Below are 15,553 nucleotides of genomic sequence, written 5' to 3' on the forward strand. Positions count from 1 at the left end.
GTGCATATTCACTTACCTATCAGGCGTGCTCGCAACCAAGAACTATTCTATATTCCATAAAAAGCGTACCCTTTCAAACGTAAATAGAAAGATTCCGACTAATTGAGAACCCCCTGCTCTTTTAGAAGTCGGTTAAAAAAATACATATTTCATGATGGTACGAGGTAAAACCACATCACCTTATAAATAGTAGGTAAATAATACATTGTAATCTTTGGTAGGTAATAACTGACAAACCAGTTAGCGAATAATAACTGCTAGCGCCATCTATGATTTCATCTAAATAAGCCGGTGTTAAAAGATCCGAGTTTCAAACCACGTTTCACTTGACTAAGTAGCGACAGTATCTTTCGTTAGATGTCACTGAACGTGAACACTGTTATCGTATCCTTTATGCTATATAATATTTACAGATAAATTGTAATTTAAAATACAAATATAATTTATTTTATATATGTTATCGTATGGTTGACCTTCTAATATTTGAAGTACAAAATGTGCGTTGTTGATCCGATTACATAATAATACCATTAATACAAATCTCATCTAATAGTGTTAGAGGCTGTGATGGATAGGTATTTTAATCTCACAATTTTATGAATGCTGACAGTTCATCATTCCATTCTTTAAATTTTAAAAAAGCTTATTAGGGTTCCGTAGTCCACAAGGAACCCTTTTAGTTTCGTCATGTCCGTCTGTCCGTCCGTCCGTCCGCGGTTTAGCGCAGAGACTATTACTACTAGAAAGCTGTAAATTAGCATGAATATGTACATTATAAATGTGAACAAAGTCGTACAAAAAAAATTTTGTTAAATGATTTTTTTTAGGGTACCTCGCCTACATGTAAAGTAGGGATGAATTTCTTTTTGCCCGTTAATTTCATAGTGTGGGATAACTATGAAATAGATTATGTTAAAACTAGAAAGATAAGATTTGGTAAGAGTATATCCTAGACTACGCATACCCTGACACGCACTTGGCCGGTTTTTTGTTCTGGTATCGTGTAAATAACTCTAAGCACTTGGTAAAACACAGTTAAGTAGGTATTTTAAAATTCACAGATAGACATTTCAATTTTATTTATACCTATGTATTGTATTGATTAATGATTACCCTGATTACACCAACCTACATTTTATAATGGGGCTAGTTGACTACCTAGTCAACCTGCTCCGTTTCATTGTTTTAATTTTTTATTTTATTTAAGTTGTAAATCAGTCAAAGTCAGTGTGCTAAGGTTATTCTTTTTTTCTCAGAACAATGCGGATATACAAAACAATAAATATAATAATAATATAGGTACTTAATAATCCGAATTTGGCGAATTTTTAATCAACCTTAACGACCACTTGCTAATAAATAAAATAGGCAATAATACTTCAGTAATAAGCACGGATTAATCTATACTTATAATAAATCTGTAGAGAGGTCAATTCTGTACATGAAATATATTTCCAAAATAACTATCAGGGGGTGATTAGTGATCGATACTGATGCCAAAAATGCAATCAGTAAAATTTTTGTCTGTCTGTCTGTCTGTCTGTCTGTCTGTCTGTCTATGTTCTTTATAGAAACAAAAACTACTGGACGGATTTAATCGAAACTTGGTACAATTATTCAACATACTCCTGGGCAGGTTATAGTATACTTTTCATTACGCTACGATCAATAGGAGCAGAGCAGTGAAGAGAAATGTTGAGAAAACGGGAGAAGTTACTCAATTTTTTAAGCTTCCGTCGCGTGTACAGCCTTAATAGTTAAAGCTACATAGAAATCATGTATGACGGAAATGTCCTCCTTAAAATTATCTATAAAAACACAACAGCATATATATGTCTATCTTTTATGGTTGACTCACAATAACACGTGTAACTCCCGATAGCTTAGCAGTTCGGAGCTTTCTAATTATATTTGTCTACTCTTATGTTCATAACACTCATCACTCATCCCAAATAAGAAAGTTAACATTATTACCTATTCAATAAAAAAAGAATCATAAAAATCGGTAAAGAAACACTAAAGTACATGAAAAACGCTAAGCCATCGCGCGTGAATAACTAATTCATGCTTTAAGGATTATTTTTGTGTAACGGTTGCCGCGCTCGACGCGACTCGCGGTGGGAGGAATAAATAAAGAAGTGCAGCCTTAATGAGTAGGGTAGGGGTATGGTAGGGTAGGGTAGGGTTAGGCAGGGGTAGGGTAGGGGTAGGGTAGAGGTAGGTTAGGGTAGGGTAGGATAGGGGTAGTTGAAAGTTTACAACGACTTTCACGCGGACGAAGTCGCGGGCGTCCGCTAGTCAATAATATACAGATGGAGCGTACAGAACACGAAGGTGTCCGCTCCAATCTCCAAGCTCCAAATACAAAATTCAAAGAGTAATACATTCTCGAGTCAGTACGACACGAACCGTCGCATCAGTAATTTTCAATATTATCCATGAAAAATTTTATGTTTTTAAACATTTTAAAAACTGTTCACAAAAACTAAAGAAATAAGACGGAGTATTTTTATGGTATTAATTTACGTAATTGTTGTTAGGGTTCAATTTTGAAATACAAATTATGAAAAAGTTTGCACATGCGGATGTCAAGGAGACGCGTGACGTTTGTTTTTTATGGGTTTCACGGGCTTCACCACGCTGCTGCTGTTGTTTTTAAAATATTTAAAACATAAGACTCCATTTTTCTTGAATAATGTTGAATATGACTGATGCGACGCGTTTCAATTTTATATTTGGAACGGCTACGACACTGTCGTGTTCTGTGCGCTCTATCTGCATATTATTCTTTAATCTGTGATATACGTATAATAAGTCTTGGTGATATATTTTAGAATATTGACGAAACCGAGCCAATAGCCATGTTACACATCAATTCTTCTTTCTACAGAGGCACAGTTTCGACGCGTTAGCGCTTCGAAACTAATAAATGTATTATTTCTGCTGAACGAGGTACGTTGGTGACAGTCGCGACATATTTGTTGCTTAATTTTTAAAGTACATATTTGATTTGGAACCCTCGTAACTTTAATTTTAAGTTTTCGAATAATTATTATCACCATTATCTTAAGTTTAATATTATTACCTGACGTTTCGAAATAGCTTGTAAACTAAGTCTATTTGAAATAAATGAATTTTGACTTTGACTTTGATCGTTTTTTTTAACGAGATATTTATTTTACTTGTCTATATTGTCAATAAATAATAATAATTTGTTTCAATATAGATAAGATGATTATAGTTACTTCTTGTTATTTTAATATTATATTTATAGTGTTTTTCAGATAGCATGGGTACGGTGACAGTTCGTTTCACTCTTGAAAGTTTGAACATCATAAGGCAACTGTCAACGCTAGCTATTATTTCATCATAGGTCAATTTACCCCTATTGACAAGTCAACCTGCCCAGACATGGGGTAGGTTGACCCATTTTTCTTATATTACAAAATCATGCCTATACACTTTATTATTATTGATTCTGAGATGATTGACATTTATTTAAAATGCATATAGTTTATCTATCAAATGTTTTGATTTTTACAAAAATATATTATGCTAAAACTAAAAAAATATACGCGTCTAAGCTGAAAATTGGTCAACCCTCCCCAGTCTCCCCTATAAATTAGATACCAAAGGATGTATAAATTATTATTTCTATAGGCCGTATTGTGCGTTGAAACCGGATATCCGCCCGCACTTCCTGAAACCACGCTTCCACAACGTGAAGTTCCGGAGATTAGCGAAAAAATGTCAAAAAGTGAAAGTCAAAGTCAAATTCCAAATTCATTTATTAGACCAGACCAAAGTTTTTATACTTTAATATAAAAAAAAAACGTAAAGAAATCAACAGACTTCAAATACATAAAACGTACCGACTAAACTAAAAAGCGAAAAATAACATCATATTATGTTCTACCTGTTGATCAGTTTGAAGGCAGCGGCAGTGCAGACTAGTGCTTTTTTCAGAAACGCCCAAACCAAACAGCAAAGCAAACTGCAAAAGCAAACTAATTAGCATGTAGAACATAATATGATGTTTTTGAATTTAGTCGGTACGTTTTATGTTTTTAATGTCGATTGAGTTTTTTTTTTATTTTTTTTTTATTTTTCCAATTTAGGTATCAATCTATTTTAATCATACATAGATCTAGGCAAGAAAAATTTCGCCAAAGGTAAGTTGCTTTGAGTCGTATTAAAGATGGGATGGTTGGTCGTATATTTTTGGATGGATAGCGTTGTCTATCTAATGGCAGTCACAGTCACCCATCGACAGCTCGTGCGCTGTAGCAAGGTGCGGGTGACAGTTCATTTTACTCTTGAAAGTTTGCCGCGATTCACGATAATAGTACCTACCTACATAATATGAACATCATACGGCAATTTTCACCAGCACCAAGCTACAGCGCACGCACCATAAGTGGAAAGTTCTTATCAAGACAAATTGATCGAACACAATCACAAGGTAGCTACTGTAAGCCGTTGAGGAGTTCCATTACCTGTCCATCGTCTTCATCATCAGACCTCTCATGACAGCAATAATCTGTCTAGGTGAAAAAATCTAACCAATACAAATAACCGAGCCCAATCACAACATAGCTAATTTAAATCTGTGATGAGTTCCATTACCTGCCCTTTGTCTTCACCATCAGACCCCTAATAACAGACACAACCCTTGTAGGTGGAAAATTCTCATCAATAAAAAATAATCAAACCCAATCACAAGGAACTACGGTAAAACTTTGAGGAATTCCAATAACTGGTCCTCGTCTTCATCATCAGACCTCTGAAGACAGCCATACCCACCTATCTAGGTAAAAAGTTCTCATCAATACAAATCAACCAAGCCCAATCACAAAATAGCTAATTTAAGGCTGTGATGAGTTCCATTGCCTATCCTGCATCTTCAACACCAGACCCCTAATAACAGTCACAAAGTGGAAAGTTCTCGTCCAGTTCCCTCGCGTGTGCCTCGGGTTTATCAACAGATCGAATGCAGACCTCGTCAAATTGTAGTGCTTTAAAGTGCTTTATGAAAATATTAACAAACGCTTTAGTCGCTCTTACGAGTTTTGAAAGTTCCCCTCGATTTCTCCAGGATACCATCATCAGACTGATCCTGACATGATGACAATGGGACCACCTCAGGAGTATATCCTTTCAAACAAAAAAAATCAAACCATTTCATTAGTCTTCAAGTAATCGTGTAACATACATACAAAAAAAAAAAAAGACTCGAATTGAGAACCTCCTCCTTTTTTTTGAAGTCGGTTAAAATTTAAATACTTAATTTTAACAAAGTAGAAAAAAAAAATTGTAGAACCGGAGAACCGACTTTATTGTGTACATAAGGGAAATGCACGAAAACTGCATAAATTAGAACTCAACGCGCACGAGTTTTATTTACCAAATTCAATTCTTTTATTATTTGAGTTACTAATTTGCTATTTACTTGGCTCAACGCAAAATATTACGCTACGCAGTTTTATGATTTTGTAAACTATTTAATATTAATAAGTAAATGATAATAGTCGAATAAATTTCATTTAAATGCACAAAAACAGTTGTGTAAACAAGCTATGCATATAAAACGCACCGTTCTGTCGGCATCTTACTGCCAATTGTTGTGTTACGAACGTATCACGTTATGTAACTAATTATCTTTTGATCGTATAGTTACTATTCAAGGCAACTGCAATTTCCGAATCTAACCAATTTGCAACGTGATAAGATATCATCATTTCGCGTATTACGGTTTGCGGGCATGCGCCTTCAATGAGTTTATTTAGTATTTCACTTCGCGGCAAAACGGACGGAATTTTAGTTTCGGTTTAACTCGCGGTTGGCGCGGTCGCTTACTCCCGCCCTGTAGAACATTGGCAGAAACACGCACGGTCGTCCAACTAAATGTGTTTTTTATGACAAAATATCCAACATTCATGAGACAAAATGTGTAAAACACAGTGTTTGCTGGCTTTCCTAGCGATCTCCGTCGACCTGATTAACTGTTGGGGTGAGTATTGCTAAAATCAGCTGATGCGTGACTCGTTAACACGTGTGTTTTTCATAGTTACGCAACGTGGTCGGTCGAGGAATTTACGATTATGGAAATATACTTGTCTTGAGTGCAGTGTGAACGGTTTTCGCGTATGAAGTGTTGATGCAGAAGTTGCTGATAAGGGTGATGTTCGCTTGGCATTCGGCACCATTACGAGGGGGCCGCTAGTCACGTAGGCCACTTCGAGCGAGCCGCGGCTAACCGCCCAAGTTGTGGAGGCGGAGACGTTTTATCACTCGTAAACACACCTCCGGGTGACTCAACGGCGCCGGGTAATACTCCTGAAGTATGGAAAAATGAAAAGCTTTCGGTTGCCGCATTTCTGTATGGACGACTTTGCCAAGAAACAAAAGTTAATGCAAGAATATATTCAATAACATTTTTTCATACAAAAACAAATTAAGTTTTTAGGTAGTTATCGTCTCCTAATAAACTCATAGAACAAGATTTATATTTCTATGACATCTTTTAAGTTAACAGATAATTCAAATGCAATGAAAAGAATGTTTTAAACATACCTACTCGTTATAAATACGTACCTATAATTTTACAGATTGTTCTAGACTATGTTACCTACTTGCATTCTCTACTTTAGTGATTATGTTTATCTTGTAACTAGAAAGTTTCTTTACTGTTTAAGATTTGCAAAACTATTTTCAGTACGATACTGGCATACTTTTTCGTAATTTGGGTTTTAGGTTCAATAGACTGTCATTAACCTTCAACGAGACGTATCCCGCTTCTGTTTAACCAACAACGCAAAAAAAAGCATTAAAAGTTTACACGTCTGTCAGTGACACCGTCGCCCTCAAACGGATGGATCGATTTGGATGCTGGTTTTTTAATCGTAAACGATTTTTAAGCGATAAAAACTAAACTTTATGAGCATAGATAAAAGAATAAAAATTGGTAGATAGATAATAAATAATAACCAAAGCCTACTTGTAAAATATTAACTAAAATATTACATTTGTTTTTCCTTTTTTTTTTAATTCCTTTTTTTTTTAATTTCTTTTTTAATATTTGCCATATCTTTTAAATATGACCAATATTCCCATTCCCCTCCAACTAGTATTTGTAATTAAGGTAAATATGTAAAACTCTAATAATACAGTCATATTGTATGAAAGTTAATGATATCTTTTAATTTGCAATTTAATGATTTTTTAATTAATCGAAGGTCAGTGACTTAAAAACATTTAATTGACAGTAAATTAAACTTACATGTTAAGTAGGTAACTGTGTACCTGGTACTTAGATATCTATTAGGTACATTTAAATAAAAGTACTCTCTCTTTTAAACGTAAAATCTGTCACATAACTTTTTATTACTAACCGGAACATAAATTACTCAGCCAGTAAATAATAATTAATCATTTTAAATCGTACCGCTATGCAAGAACCAGCTCATGACTAAGGGCTCCGCATGGGTTGAAAACTAATCGGGCATACTCCGACGTTGTATCACGTGAGTTTTAGCAGTGTTAAATAAACAATTAATTAATAAACCCTTTTCGTTACACCGTAATAAAAAAGCAACTACCTACTTAACTACCTGTACCTCGTAAGTACTTAGCCATTATGTATTCTGTCTCAGGTAGGTGTTTTGGAAAATAAAAAATTTGAACAGTAAGAAGGTACCTACCTATCCTAAATACGTTGATCGTCCGTGGCTGACATAGGTACCAGGGGAGATGGTTTCTAATAACCCAATTCCTAGCGGGTTACCTTTTAAAAATCCACGAGTTCTACGGACGTTGGTATACATAATTTAACGTACTCAATCAAAAACACATTCAGACTAAAAACCACATGAACGGGTTACCTATGAGAAAATTTCAGTTTTCGCTACCGGTACCTACTTTTATATTTTTATTTTTACCAATTTACTTAATACCTACTACCTTTTTGTTGTATTAAGTAGGTAATTCTTATTTTATAAATCCTACAGAAAATACTATATCTTTGCTGATCAAAAATTGTAAAACATAATTTATTTCGTACTAATTGAACAAAATAAATTGAGATTGGTTGTACTTAAACAAAAATACAAAACAATAACAAGGTACCTGCGCAAATTCTTAGTAGTGGTAGTATCAACTAGTGTGGTCTTATCACGAATGATAACTATATATTGCAGTTACTTTATCATTGGTTCATAGTTTAAATGTTCAAGGTAAAGAAAGTTGATACGATTTTCTTATAATTACTATTATAGGACTCAAAAGGTGATTGCAAATATAAGAAAACTAATGTTGAACAAAGGTTATGATTCATAACATTTGTCAGGACAACTTAATTAGCAAATCAAACTGTAACCAAAATAAGAGCCTAGAATGGCAGAGAATGACCTTGAGTGGAGTCACGCACTTGTGAACGATGTATGTAGGGTTAAAGGATCCTTTGACTGATATCAAACACTCCCCTTTTCCACTCAAGTCACTCTCTCCGCCTATCCCAAGTAACCCATAAATAATTACACAACAAGAGATGTGGACGGCTCGAACGCCACAAGCACACTGAAGCCAACATGAGATCGAGCGACGTCATATCCGTCACAGACTACTATTTCCAACACTAAACGGCGATAACATTCGGCCATCCTGGTGGCGCATCCGTCCCTGGATCGCGTCCGTGTCTGGTGCAGTTTCGTTTACACTGACAACTTGAGCGTGTACAAACCACTATTGAAGGTCGTGTATGACTCATTTTTCATCGAATGAGTGTGTATGGGCCTTGTGTATCTAGGGTTATATATAGTTCAAGTCACCATTGTATCTAAGATCGTGTATGACTCATATTTATCGAAAAATGGCAGTAGGGTTACTTAATCTGGTAACCAAAATTCACAAATTTCAAACAGTTATAAGTTGCAATTATTAACACGAAATCTTTACGGCAATATTTCGCGTCTTGTCATAATATTAAAACGCAAAATTTCATCGAGAATACCGTGGAACACAGTTTCTAAACAATTTCTGTCAATACCGTCAATACTAAAGTTGTACCGTCAATACTTAAAATTTGGAATCACGATTCACACTCTATTGATATTCGAATTTAACTTTACCGTAATGTAAACTCATCGGTGTACTTTACTCAATTAATTTATTACCCTCTTTTTATGAAAATGATTCTCATACCAGATTTAACAATTAAATGAAAAACGATTGGCCTGATTTAGGGTAGTTTAAAACTTCTTCGTTATCTTTGTTTACTTTGTGGGCAAAAGTTCTTTATCCCACTTCTGATATTATAGGACTCAAAAGGTGATTGCAAATATAAGAAAACTAATGTTGAACAAAGGTTATGATTCATAACATTTGTCAGGACAACTTAATTAGCAAATCAAACTGTAACCAAAATAAGAGCCTAGAATGGCAGAGAATGACCTTGAGTGGAGTCACGCACTTGTGAACGATGTATGTAGGGTTAAAGGATCCTTTGACTGATATCAAACACTCCCCTTTTCCACTCAAGTCACTCTCTCCGCCTATCCCAAGTAACCCATAAATAATTACACAACAAGAGATGTGGACGGCTCGAACGCCACAAGCACACTGAAGCCAACATGAGATCGAGCGACGTCATATCCGTCACAGACTACTATTTCCAACACTAAACGGCGATAACATTACCAACTTTCATAAATTTATATATACTTTTATTGAAACAAAAAAAATTGTAAACAAAAAAACTTACTTGTAGGTATATCTTTTTTTTTTCAAGGAACTAAATTTGATATAAAACACTTTTCATCTATTAAACAGGTGAGTGGAGGTCGTTTCTAATACGGATTTAGACTATACATAGGTACCAGGTAAGTTTAAAAAGGAGTTGAAATTTTATGTAAAATTAGTAAACTATTTATTGTATACTAGCGCGACTTTGTCTGCGTGGAATTCAGTTTTTTACAAATCCCGCGGAAACCATGGATTTTTCCGGGATGTAAAGTAGTCTATGTGTTAATCTAAAGTAAAATCAATTTCCATTTCAAATTTTAGCCAAATCGCTTCAGTAGTCGCAGCGTAAAAGAGGAACAAAAATACTTACACACTTACACACAAACTTACTATACATATATTATTATGTAAGATAAGTTAAAGGATTCTTTCATTTATAATTATAATTATATTGAAATTCGTTAATGAAATACGTTAAAATCGTATTAAGTAAAAAAGAATAGGAGAAATGAAGTCTTCCTTTCTCCTATTATTTTTTAAGTCGGTTAAAAAAACACACTACATTACAGAATTTGAATATAATAGATGAACATTTGCCTGCCTGTTGCCTAATTTCTAACCTTTGATTGTGAACGCACAGACTACAAACACGACCGCGTACTATTGGGGACATGGTCAATTCTTGTTTGTACGTAGATACGTTGGTAATAATGTTGAAGTTAAATTTAAACTCTTTTTTATTCTATTTAAATAAATACGTAGTAGTAAATTTTAAATGTCCATAGCCACCGACATAGCTCAATGAGTCGCGAAGCTGAAATGGCAATGGGCGGGCACATAGTTCGAAGAGCCGATGGACGTCGGGTTTCCAAGGTGATGGAATAGCGACCCCTCACTAGAAAGCGTAGTGTTGGTCAACCCCACCAGGTGGACTGGTTTGTGTACAACAACTTCAAACAAAAAAAATACTAAAAATAATATAATTTATGATTTTTCAACATTTTCCCCCAAAAGGTTTAAAAAGGGGTTGAAATTTTATGTAAAATTAGTGGACTGTTTATTACATATATATAAAACACGCGAAAATATAAATAGAAGAGGTAAAATAGGTGTTGAAAGTTTACATTCGATTTTCACGCGGACGAAGTCGCAGACATCCGCTAGTAATGAATATAATTTAATTCTAAATTCAAGGATATTCGAAATTTATTTTGGTGCTATGTCAACGCACTAAACCGGAAGGAATTCAACAGGAAGTCAAGAGTAAAAGTGTTTGTGAGATCTAATGTTCAGAATTAAAACCATTTCAACGAATTTAAGTATTACTACAGTGTTTTATTTAATTGGAAAATATAAGGAAATTATTAACTATGAGGCAGAGAGGAAAACTTAGAAAAGAATAGCAGACATTTGTGTATTCATTCGTACTTAAATAGTTTTTTCGAAAAACTTTTTCCTTACCGCCGTATACCCGGAAAAAAATAGTCCTGTAGTTGATAAAATAAACAAGTATTAGACTAAAAAAATATTCAAAGATTTTATACTATTAGATATGTCACTGCGAAACTGAGGCGGACAAAAGGCTAAAATTGTCTTAATTTCATTTAGTCAAAAAAAGTCGTGTAAACAATGAAAGTTATTTAATCAAACAATAATCATCTCAATATTGTCTATGATGTCGGGTTGTGTGGTCAACAAGTGTAAAAACTATATACATTTATACATAAATATATATAATGTAAATATACACAAAATTGTGCATGTGTGCGCTCAGAGGAGTATAGCTAGATTCGGATCACTTTTTGCGGTGACTTTGTAAGCACCTAACATATTTAATAATAATTGAAGAGCAAAGCAGATGCCCTACCCAGACTACAGGGTCCCCGGACTACAGAGGCCCCTTACGTGTGAAAGCATTTGTAAAAAGTAATCTACCATATAACCCCATTTTTTATTGACGGAATTTTAGTTTCGGTTTAACTCGCGGTTGGCGCGGTCGCTTACTCCCGCCCTGTAGAACATTGGCAGAAACACGCACGGTCGTCCAACTAAATGTGTTTTTTATGACAAAATATCCAACATTCATGAGACAAAATGTGTAAAACACAGTGTTTGCTGGCTTTCCTAGCGATCTCCGTCGACCTGATTAACTGTTGGGGTGAGTATTGCTAAAATCAGCTGATGCGTGACTCGTTAACACGTGTGTTTTTCATAGTTACGCAACGTGGTCGGTCGAGGAATTTACGATTATGGAAATATACTTGTCTTGAGTGCAGTGTGAACGGTTTTCGCGTATGAAGTGTTGATGCAGAAGTTGCTGATAAGGGTGATGTTCGCTTGGCATTCGGCACCATTACGAGGGGGCCGCTAGTCACGTAGGCCACTTCGAGCGAGCCGCGGCTAACCGCCCAAGTTGTGGAGGCGGAGACGTTTTATCACTCGTAAACACACCTCCGGGTGACTCAACGGCGCCGGGTAATACTCCTGAAGTATGGAAAAATGAAAAGCTTTCGGTTGCCGCATTTCTGTATGGACGACTTTGCCAAGAAACAAAAGTTAATGCAAGAATATATTCAATAACATTTTTTCATACAAAAACAAATTAAGTTTTTAGGTAGTTATCGTCTCCTAATAAACTCATAGAACAAGATTTATATTTCTATGACATCTTTTAAGTTAACAGATAATTCAAATGCAATGAAAAGAATGTTTTAAACATACCTACTCGTTATAAATACGTACCTATAATTTTACAGATTGTTCTAGACTATGTTACCTACTTGCATTCTCTACTTTAGTGATTATGTTTATCTTGTAACTAGAAAGTTTCTTTACTGTTTAAGATTTGCAAAACTATTTTCAGTACGATACTGGCATACTTTTTCGTAATTTGGGTTTTAGGTTCAATAGACTGTCATTAACCTTCAACGAGACGTATCCCGCTTCTGTTTAACCAACAACGCAAAAAAAAGCATTAAAAGTTTACACGTCTGTCAGTGACACCGTCGCCCTCAAACGGATGGATCGATTTGGATGCTGGTTTTTTAATCGTAAACGATTTTTAAGCGATAAAAACTAAACTTTATGAGCATAGATAAAAGAATAAAAATTGGTAGATAGATAATAAATAATAACCAAAGCCTACTTGTAAAATATTAACTAAAATATTACATTTGTTTTTCCTTTTTTTTTTAATTCCTTTTTTTTTTAATTTCTTTTTTAATATTTGCCATATCTTTTAAATATGACCAATATTCCCATTCCCCTCCAACTAGTATTTGTAATTAAGGTAAATATGTAAAACTCTAATAATACAGTCATATTGTATGAAAGTTAATGATATCTTTTAATTTGCAATTTAATGATTTTTTAATTAATCGAAGGTCAGTGACTTAAAAACATTTAATTGACAGTAAATTAAACTTACATGTTAAGTAGGTAACTGTGTACCTGGTACTTAGATATCTATTAGGTACATTTAAATAAAAGTACTCTCTCTTTTAAACGTAAAATCTGTCACATAACTTTTTATTACTAACCGGAACATAAATTACTCAGCCAGTAAATAATAATTAATCATTTTAAATCGTACCGCTATGCAAGAACCAGCTCATGACTAAGGGCTCCGCATGGGTTGAAAACTAATCGGGCATACTCCGACGTTGTATCACGTGAGTTTTAGCAGTGTTTCATAAACAATTAATTAACCCTTTTCGTTTCACCGTAATAAAAAAACAACTACCTACCTGTGCCTCGTAAGTACTTAGCCATTATGTATTCTATGTTGGTACTCAGGTAGTAGCTTTGGAAAATAAAAGATTATACAGTAAGAAGGTACCTACCTATCCTAAATACGTTGATCGTCCGTGGCTGACATAGGTACCAGGGGCGATGGTTTCTAATAACCCAATTCCTAGCGGGTTACCTTTTAAAAATCCACGAGTTTTACGGACGTATATAATTTAACGTACTCAGTCAAAAACACATTCGGACCAAAAAAAACCACATGAACTACGAGAAAATTTCAGTCTTCGCTCTGGTACCTACCTACTCTTATATTTTTATATTTACCAATTTACTTAATACTACCTCTTTGTAGTAATAAGTAGGTAATTCTTATTTTAATTTCTATTATAAATCCTACAGAAAATACTATATCTTTGCTGATCAAAAATTGTAAAACATAATTTATTTCGTACTAATTGAACAAAATATATTGAGATTGGTTGTACTTAAACAAGAATACAAAACAATAACTAGGTACCTACGCAAATTCTTAGTAGGAGTATGAACTAGTGTGGTCTTATCACGTATGATAACTATAAATTGCAGTAACTTTATCATTGGTTCATAGTTTAAATGTTCAAGGTAAAGAAAGTTGATACGATTTTCTTATAATTACCTACATTCATAATTTTATATATACTTTTATTGAAACCAACTAACCTTCTCTTCTTACCCACATAAGTAGATATGTAAATTTTTACTTAAAAAAACAAAAAAAACTTACTAGCATATCTTTTTTTGTCCGCGTGGAATTCAGTTTTTCACAAATCCCGCGGAAACCATGGATTTTTCCGGGATGTAAAGTAGTCTATGTGTTAATCTAAAGTAAAATCTATTTCCATTTCAAATTTTAGCCAAATCGCTTCAGTAGTCGCAGCGTAAAAGAGGAACAAATATACTTACACACTTACACACAAACTTACTATACATATATTATTATGTAAGATAAGTTAAAGGATTCTTTCATTTATAATTAAAATTATATTGAAATTCATTAATGAAATACGTTACAATCGTATTAAGTAAAAAAGAATAGGAGAAAGGAAGTCTTCCTTTCCCCTATTCTTTTTTAAGTCGGTTAAAAAACATACGACAATACATTACAGAATTTGAATATAATAGATGGACATTTGCCTGCCTGTTGCCTAATTTCTAACCTTTGATTGTGAACGCACAGACTACAAACACGACCGCGTACTATTGGGGACATGGTCAATTCTTGTTTGTACGTAGATACGTTGGTAATAATCTTGAAGTTAAATTTAAACTCTTTTTATTCTATTTAAATAAATACGTAGTAGTAAATTTTAAATGTCCATAGCCACTGACATAGCTCTGAGTCGCGAAGCTGAAATGGCAATGGGCGGGGCACATAGTTCGAAGAGCCGATGGACGTCGGGTTTCCAAAGTGATGGAATAGCGACCCCTCACTGGAAAGCGTAGTGTTGGTCGACCCCACCAGATGGACTGGTTTGTGTACAACAACTTCAAACAAAAAAAATACTAAAAATAATATAATTTATGATTTTTCAACATTTTCCCCCAAAAGGTTTAAAAAGGGGTTGAAATTTTATGTAAAATTAGTGGACTGTTTATTACATATATATAAAACACGCGAAAATATAAACAGAAGAGGTAAAATAGGTGTTGAAAGTTTACATTCGATTTTCACGCGGACAAAGTCGCAGACATCCGCTAGTAATGAATATTATTTAATTCTAAATTCAAGGCTATTCGAAATTTATTTTGGTGCTATGTCAACGCACTAAACCGGAAGGAATTCAACAGGAAGTCAAGAGTAAAACTGTTTGTGAGATCTAATGTTCAGAATTAAAACTATTTCAACGAATTTAAGTATTACTACAGTGTTTTATTTAATTGGAAAATATAAGGAAATTGTTAACTATGAGGCAGAGAGGAAAACTTAGAAAAGAATAGCAGACATTTGTGTATTCATTCGCGTGGACTTAAATAGTTTTTTCGAAAAACTTTTTCCTTACCGCCGTATACCCGGAAAACATAAAAAATC

General features: G+C 34.2%; 1 protein-coding gene across 1 annotated transcript in view; it reads left to right on the forward strand.

Annotated features, from left to right (window-relative positions):
- Window positions 1–11,681: 11,681 nt before the first annotated feature.
- The window catches only part of LOC112048382 (protein cueball), a 42,870-nt gene continuing 38,998 nt past the window's right edge, over window positions 11,682–15,553 (forward strand). Inside the window, exon 1 of the mRNA XM_024085893.2 lies at window positions 11,682–11,896. Coding sequence (XP_023941661.2) covers window positions 11,833–11,896 — 64 coding nt within the window. The 5' untranslated portion in view covers window positions 11,682–11,832. The remainder of the gene's footprint in view (window positions 11,897–15,553) is intronic.

The sequence above is a fragment of the Bicyclus anynana genome, chromosome 15 (genome assembly GCF_947172395.1).
Source record: "Bicyclus anynana chromosome 15, ilBicAnyn1.1, whole genome shotgun sequence".
Taxonomy (NCBI): Eukaryota; Metazoa; Arthropoda; class Insecta; order Lepidoptera; family Nymphalidae; genus Bicyclus; species Bicyclus anynana.